The sequence below is a fragment of the Hipposideros armiger genome, unplaced genomic scaffold, assembly GCF_001890085.2.
Source record: "Hipposideros armiger isolate ML-2016 unplaced genomic scaffold, ASM189008v1 scaffold_141, whole genome shotgun sequence".
In the NCBI taxonomy this organism is placed as follows: domain Eukaryota; kingdom Metazoa; phylum Chordata; class Mammalia; order Chiroptera; family Hipposideridae; genus Hipposideros; species Hipposideros armiger.
The window spans coordinates 2378233-2387059 of NW_017731491.1; the positions used below are offsets into that span (position 1 = coordinate 2378233).

Genomic DNA, 8827 nt, shown 5'->3' on the forward strand with positions numbered 1-8827 from the left:
CCAGCTCCAGGTTGAGCTGTTGTTTAGCATCTTAGCTGTAGAGGGCAGTGTCACTGGCCCTCTTATGTGGGATCCGAACCGGGGCCCTCTGGCGTCCCAAGCTAGTTCTTAACCAACGCTCCACTCGGCCGGCCCCCTGTTTCTCTTTTACATAAATCCATTAGTCTTTGAGCCCTTCTTCTCTTTCTGGCACAACAAGGTATTCCAGTTGAATCAGTACAAAATTAAAATAAACAGTAAAGCAATGAGTGTGGGTAATAAGTCTGTTAAAGATTCCCTAGGACGCTGTAGATTATCAATGTGGGGGAAGTCATCTGTCTCAAAAGGTCTTTAATACTGATGAAACGCATCAAATTTGGTAAAATGTTCCTCAAAGACTATAAACGGCAAGAAAGAAAATTGTATGCCTGGTTTTAAGCTTTAAAGGTCCAGTTCATACTTTTTAAAACATTTTTCTTTGTTTATTTTTTATTAGTTTAAGGTCACACTTTAATGGGCATGCACATGGCGATTAGATGTTTAAATCTTTTTTGGTCATTTTAGATTATGACTGAATAGTCTTACAAACAGCTCTTCAGGTTAATTTTTTTCCACCCCCCACCCCTGCCCCACTTAGTCTTAAGTAGAGAAGTTTGGGGATATACAAAAATGAAGACAATTATTAACTCCAGGGAAAACAAGATTTATACAAGGAAGGAAATATAATTCAAAGTATACTTCATGGTTCATATGAATAATATTTACAGACATAATGATGTAAGTAATGAATATTGGTTTAACCAAATCATATTCTATTGGTTATATTATGAATTATAATACAGTTATAATGAGAGAATGAGAGAAAAACCAAGTACATACATACATGTTAGTTGGGGGTAGGAGAGCTAAATTTGACATCTAAAACTAAAAATTCAAGAAATAGCAGTGTTAGCATACTGTTTAGTACTATGAAATTAAAAGCCAGAAGAAACAATTAAAATAATTGTTAGTAGCATTTTCTGGAAAATATGAATGGGGAAGAGTGAGACAGGGAATTGCTGCTTTTCTTTATAGGCTTTGAAGGACTATTTGACTTTTTACACTATATGCATATTATTCTGATAAAAATTAAACTAAAAAAAGAAAATATTTCAACTTCATAAGGCACCAGGTCTACAAAGGTTTACAGGATTTTTCTACTAGCTCTTAAGAATTAAGTAATCCTTACATCATATAAACTATTTCAGAGCACAGAAAAAGATGAGAAGCTCTCCAATTCAGGCTATGAGGCTACCATAACACTAACACCAACAGATGACAAATAGAGCACAAAAAAGAACATGTAGGCTAATACCATTTCTGTATGAATGAAGATACAATAATCCTAAGAATAGCATTAGCAAATTGAATTTAGCCATGTGTTAAAATAATGATAGATGANAAGTAAATAAAAATAAACAAATAAAATAACATAGGGTTGCTTGACCTCACAAAAAATAATAAAGTGTTTTATGCAAAAAATAAAATAAAATAAACTTAATCTTTCCATCACAAAGAGATATAAATTGAGAGCAAATGACAAAAAGGAACATTTTCCAGATCAAAATTACCCCGGTTAAAGCTTTCATTCACTTACTGAAGAAGCGAAGAGGAGTGAAGAAAGACATCGCTCAAAGTCTCTGCTGTAGAAATTGTGAACTGAATGGACTTTGGGAGCAAAGACCACTTCTGAAATAGGTATGATTTCCACTCATCCACGGGCAGATCCATGCTATTTTAAGTCTACAAAATAAATAAGAAAGGAAGGAATTTAGATTTCTCCAAATGCACAATCTTAGAAAATCAAGATTTCAGTCCAGGAAGCAAGAAGCAAAAGAATCAATTCTTGTGGTCTTTTTTTAGTTTTCATATGCTGAAGAAGGATGTATGTTTTCTCACACCAATTCACTCAACATTCTTTCATTCAGAAATGTTTATTGAAAACCTACTTTGTGCCAGGAACCATGCTAGGTGAATTGACAGCTACCATCCTTGTTCTCTTAGACCTCCATCTACCTTAGTTGCTCAAGTCAGAAACCTGACACACCTCCCAGGTTTTTCTTTCTCTCGCTCCCCAGCAACTATTAAGTTAACAAATATTTATATCTCTTACATAGTTCAGTTTTCTTTCAATCCCCAGGTCATTCCTTTAATTCAAGCCCTTACCACGTCTTGTCTGGCATTCTTTCCAGCGTGTCACATAACTAGTCTCCATGCCCTCAGTTCCCCGCCCCCAATTTAATCCCTCTGCTTTAAATTCATCAATGCTCCTCCTAGCATTTAGGAAAGCCCCGTACAAACGCTTCATTATTTGGCTCTTGGCTTACTTTCTAATGTTCAAGTCTCACTTCCTCTGTAAAACTATCCTGAGCTACTCAATGCTATCCCCAGCTTGCCAGGCTATTCATCATTCTAATAGTTCTTACATAGGCTATTCATTTTTCAGGGAATATCCCTGCCCTCACTTGGNTCTCTGACTGTTCTTCCATAGTCACATCTCCTTCTGATTCTTCTCTCCTTCCTCCTTTTTCCACTTGTAAGGACTCTTGTGGTTACCCTGGGCTTCCCTGGATAATCCAGGCTCCTCTCCCTGTCTTAAAATGGGCTGACCAGCAATCTTAATTCCACCTGCAACTTTAATTTCCCTTTATCAGGTAACCTAACATATTCATAAATTCCAGAGATTAGGACATGGACATCTTGGGATATATTATTCTGCCTAACATACGGGGAAAGGGAGAGAATTGACTTGATTATAAATTTTTACATACATTTTTTTGTGGTTATCCTAGAGGTTACAAAATCAATCCCTGATTTGTTACTATATCCAGTTAGTACTTTTACCATTTCCCAAACAATATAAGAACCTTACAACAATTTAACTCCATTTATCCATCTTCCCCTTTGTACTATTATCGTCATGTCTTACTTCTAAATGTTTTAGTTTGCATTCACTTTTGCAAGGTATTTTCATTTGGAATATAATTCTAGGTTGGCAAGTTTTGTTTTCCTTTCGGGGCTTTAAATGTGCCATTCAATTATCTCCTGGCTTCAATAGTTTCATAGAAAATATCATCTATTACTAGTTTATTTGTACTCCTTAAAGGTAACATATCTTTCTTCTTTGGTTGTTTTAAGATTTCCCCTTTTTCCCCTTAGTGTTTGGCAGTTTGAGTCTGCTGTCCCTAGGTGTGATTTTATTTATGTTTACAATGCTTGGGATTTGCTGGGCTCTAGGAATCTGTGGGTAGGCATCTTTTATCAGTTTTAGAGAATTTGTGGCACAAAATAGGTGATCAATAAAAATTCACTGAAGCTGTGGAAAATTCTTGCTTCAGTTGTGTGTGTGTGTGTGTGTGTGTGTGTGTGTGTGTGTGTACTAGGTTGTGATATAAAGTATTTCTTACTGAAGAATGTAGTCAAGAGAGTTTGGAAAACACTGGGGTTAGACTATATGACCTCTAAGGTCCTTTCCAAATTTGCACTTATGGATTTCTGTGTGCAGCTAGCAAATCTCCACTACAACCTTTGGGAGATGGAAAAGTTCACACCCTAGTGACTATAGCAAGGCATTGGTTATTGAAACACAACATTGACACCGAAAAAGTTAAATAGCATCCCTACCTTTTCTATCATTGTAGGTTAGAAAACATTGGAAACGGTAAGAACTGCTGCATGCCCCAAAATATAAAAATCTAAACTTAATCGTTCTACAAGCAACCATACGCTGCCAACAAATTAGACAATTTGGAAGAAATGGATAAATTCCTAAAAGAATACAATCTTCCAAGGCTGAATCAAGAAGAAACAGGAAATCTGAACAGACCAATTACCACCTACAAAATTGAATCAGTAATCAACAAGCTCCCAACAAACAAAAGTCCTGGACCAGATGGCTTCACAGGTGAATTTTATCAAACATTCAAAAAAGAATTAACACTTATTCTCCTAAAACTAGTCCAAAAAATCCAGGAGGAGGGAAGTCTCCCAAGCTCATTTTATGAGGCCATTATTACCCTGATCCCAAAACCAGACAAAGACATCACAAAAAGAGAAAACTACAGGCTGATATCCCTGATGAACATAGATGCAAAAATCCTCAACAAAATATTAGCAAACTGAATTCAGCAATACATTAAAAAGTTCATACACCACAATCAAGAGGGATTCATTCCTGGTATGCAAGGTTGGTTCAATATCTGCAAATCAATTGACATGATACACCACATAAACAAAATGAAAAATAAAAAATAAAAATCATATGGTCATATTAATAGATGCAGAAAAAGCAACTGACAAAATCCAGCATCCATTTATGATAAAAACTCTCAGCAAAATGGGAATAGAGAGAACATATCTCAACATAATAAAGGCCATATATGACAAATCCACAGCTAACATCATACCCAATGGGGAAAAGCTAAACACATTCCCCTTAAGGAACAAGACAAGGCTGCCCACTTTTGCCATTTTTGGTCAACATAGTACTGGAAGTTCCAGCCACAGCANATTTCCAGTTTTTTGAGATACCTCCATACTGATTTCCATAATGGCTGCACCAATCTGCAGTCCCACCAACAGTGCACCAGGGTTCCCTTTTCTCCACAACCTGGCCAGCACTTGTTGTTTGTTGATTTATTGATGATAGCCATCTGACTGGAAGAAATTTAATTTTTGATAAATATGGCATTTTGAAGCACTGGGGAAAGAATGAACTATTTGATAAATGTTGTGGAAAAATTATCTGGAAAAAACTTAAGACTACTCCCTCACATCATACAAAAAAATAAGCTCCAAATGGATAAGAAGGCTAAAATGAAATCACAAGATTACAAAAAAATGTTAGAAAAAAAATAGAGAATATTTTTAAATCTTGAAGTAGAGTAGACTATCTTAACTAAGACACATAACCCAGAAGCCATAAAAGAAAATGACAGGGTCGGCCGAGTGGCTCAATTGGTAAGAGCATGAGCTCTGAACAACAGGGCTGCCGGTTTGATTCCCACATGGGCCAGTGATGCTGAGCCCTCTACAGCTAAGATTGTGAAAAACAGCTTGACCTGGACTGGGCTGCCATAAGTGGCCAGCCACGGCGTAGACTGCAGTGGGCTTCTGTGAGCTACCACGAGTGGCCATGAGCTACCGTGAGTGGCCGGCAGCCAGCGTGAGTGGCCGGCAGCTGGCTTGAATCTCCATGAGCAGCCATCCAATGGCCGGTGACAGACCGCCTCAGCGGGGAAAAGCACAATGATCACAATACCAACATGGGCCAATGAAGTGGCGTCCTCCACAACTAGACTAAAGAACAAAAGGACAGCAACTTATCTGTTCCCCTTCCCCGATTCCCCAACACTGTTCCCCTCCCCCAACTCCCCAATAAAATCTTAAAAAAAAAAAGAAAATGACAGACACGATTGTATAAAAGTAAAAACATAACACACAGTTTATATACAATGCAAGACACCATAAGTAAAGTAAAAAAGATAAATAATGGACTAAAAGAAAAATTAGTCACATATATAGCAGAGAATTACACAGCCAGATTTAAAAAGATCTCCTATAAATTAATAAGAGAAAGATAGACACCCCACTAGAAAAATGGGCAAAAAGTACAAATGAACAATTCACAGAAGAAATACAAATGGGCTGTAATATCAGAAATAATGCATTACTTCACTAGTAATCAGAAAAATGTAAATTAAAAAAGATGATTTTGTCCTTATGGTTGGCAAAATTAAAGAAGGTTGCTTTCTAATGTTGGTGAGGATATGGGAAAGTGATTTTCATATGCTGCTCATGGTAAACTGGTAAAGCCTTTCTGAAAGACAAATTTATTAAATTTAAAATGCCTATCACTACCGATGCAACAATTTCTCTTCTAAGAACCTATCTTGAGTTCTAAATCTATGTACAAAAACATATATCACATTTGTTCAGTGCAGCACTGTTTGTAACAGTAAAACAAACAAACCTAGAAATAATGTAATTGCCCATCAATAGGGAAAAGAATAAATTGTGGCATATTACACTAGAAATATCATGTGTGATGTTGGAAAGGTGTGATGTTAGAAAACACCTCACAGGACAAAGCACATGACATAATCTAATAGAGAATGAAAAAAGGTATGTGCATATTAATCTACAAATAAATGAGAATATAGAAAAAGAACTAGAAAGACACTGTGATAGTCGCTGGCATAAAGATAAAATGTCAACCTTGAACCTGAAAGGTACATGTTTATGTAACTGCATATAGATGAGGCTCTCATTTATGTGTCATAATATGTGCCAGCCACTGAACTAAGAGCTTTACATACATTACCAAACTGTCATTGAATAAGTATTTATTGAGCACCTGTTTTTTTGACGCTGCACGGCTCTTGTCTACAGAAAGACAAACAAATACAGACAAGGTCCTTGCCCTCATGGCGCTTACAGACTAGTAGTGAAGACAGACGTTAATCAAATGATTACACAAACATAAAAAGAAAAGGTATGTAGTATTGTAAATGTATAAAAAATGAAGATAACCCAGCTGGGATTCAGGGAAGGCTTTCCTGAGGAAAGATTTGGCTGATCCTGAAGGATGAGAAGTTAATTAGTTCTTAGGGAACAGTGGAGTTGAGAGGAACTAGGACAAGCATTTCAGGCAGAAGAACTACAATAAGTAAAAGCCATGTGGCACAAAGAAGCATAGTGCGTATTAAGAATTGAAAGAAGGCCAGTCTGTCTCAAAGGGGAGAGTGGTGAAAAAGGAGGCCAAAGAAATAGGCAGTAAGAATTTTAGTCTTTATTGTAAGCGCAAAAGAAACTCCTGAACGGCGTTAAGGGAGATCAATAAATCTGATTTGTGATTTGAAAAATGATTCCTGTTGTGGTATAGAAAATAGAGGGAGGCAATAATGGATGGGAAACCAGTTCGGAAGCTACTATAATGGTCTAGCTACTGACAGTGATTTGCATTAGGGATGTAAAGGGAGTGTANCCAGATGGCGACTGGCGCCCTCCACAATGAAGATTGAAGAACAACAACTTGGCTGGTCCCCTTCCCCAATTCCCCAACACTGTTTCCCTCCCCCAATTCTCCAATTAAAAAAAAAAAAAAGAATGATAGATGATAAGCAGAGTTTATCTCTGAAACAGTTCAACTTCAGTAAATCTACGGATGTAAATCCTACATTAAAGATTAGAGAAAAAGAAAATGATCATTCCTCAGAAAATATATCAAAAAAGTATTGGTAAAATTCAACACCAACTTATGATAGAATATAGGGGAATTTCCTTAAGCTGAAAAAGGGTATGTACTATAAACCTATGGCAAATGTCTTTAAATGGCTGTTACTAGTCAACACTGCATTAGAGGTCTGACTAATGCTATGATAACTAAAAAGTAACATAATAGGCACAAATATTGGAGAGGAGGATTATTACCTGCATATATAGCTATTACCTAAAAAGTCTAAGTGGATTGCCATAAAAATGATGAATTAATATGAAAGTACAGTTAGGTGACCAATTATAAGATGATTTTTAAAAAAGTCCTGCTTTTATTTATATCACCAATCATCAGAGAATGTAATTGGAGAGGAAAAGAAAAGTCTTATTTACAATAACAACAAAAACCTTACAAAAGTAACAATAAATCTAAGAGGAAATGTGTAAGACCTATATAAAGAATATGATAGCTTTCCCCCTCCCCATCCTCCGCCATCTTGGGGCCTGTGGAAGCCTGCTGGGAATAGGACTTCTAAAACAACAAATGTGTCTGGAAGGCAGTGGTCCCAGGCCATTTTTTCTGGCTATAAGCGGGGTCTCTGCAACCAGAGAGAGCACACAGCTCTTCTTAAAATTGAAGGTGTTTATGCTTGAGATGAAACTGAATTCTGTCTAGGCAAGAGATGTGCTTTTGTGTACAAGGCAAAGAACAACACAGTGACTCCTGGTGGCAAACCGAACAAAACCAGAGTAATCTGGGGAAAGGAAACTTGTGCTCATGGCAACAGTAGCATGGTTTGTGCCAACCTTTCTGCTAAGGCCATAGGACACAGAATCTGTGTAATACTGTACCCCTCAAGGATTTAAACTTACTGAAAAGTAAATAAAGTGGATTTGTTCTCTTGTAAAACAAACAAACAAACAAACAAACAAAATGATAAAATTTATTTAAGAGCATAAAAGAAATCCTAAACAAATGGCAAGACATACCATTTACTTGGGTGAAGAAATTTAATATTTTGTAAAGATGTCAAGTCTCCCTAAATGAATATAAATCCAACACAATCCTAATAAAAAACTCAGCAATATATATTTTTTCCAACAATTTTTTTTTATGGAACTTGACAGCCAATTCTAAAGTTCACATGAGGAAAATGTGTACAAAATAGCTAAAATATATTTGAAAATCTTGAAAAATGATGGCTCTGTATGTGTGGGTGAGAACCTGGCTTACCAAATAGCAAAACTACATATATATTAGACTTCCTTGTTTTTGAGTGCTCCTTCTCACTACATCTGGTAGTAAAAGCTCAGGGGGGAAAACTATTCCTTGCTGTTGGAAGTTGAGTTGACTCAAATTTCGCAACAGGGTTGGGCATGTGATATAGGCCTGGCCAATCAGAGGAACCCAGCATCTTTGGTTGAAGGGAAGTGCATGGAATCAAAGTTAGGTGGATAAGAGTTCAACTCAGGCCTTTTCTGCCAAAACTCTCAGGAAAGATGGCCTCCTTTCTTGTGGTTATTAGGCTATTGGTGTGTGCCCAGGGCTACCAATAGTTATTGTGCCCACAAGGTGGAAAGAGTCTGTCTGACC

General features: G+C 36.8%; 1 protein-coding gene and 1 pseudogene across 1 annotated transcript in view; one reads left to right on the forward strand and one right to left on the reverse strand.

Moving 5' to 3' along the window:
- Positions 1-1763, reverse strand: part of SMYD4 (SET and MYND domain containing 4) — a 37941-nt gene extending 36178 nt beyond the window's left edge. The window contains exon 1 of the mRNA XM_019650390.1: positions 1616-1763. Within this exon, the coding sequence (XP_019505935.1) occupies positions 1616-1749 (134 nt within the window). The 5' untranslated portion in view covers positions 1750-1763. The remainder of the gene's footprint in view (positions 1-1615) is intronic.
- A 4051-nt stretch (positions 1764-5814) lies between these two features.
- LOC109386864 (60S ribosomal protein L35a pseudogene) lies at positions 5815-8100 on the forward strand (annotated as a pseudogene).
- The last annotated feature ends 727 nt before the right edge of the window (positions 8101-8827 follow it).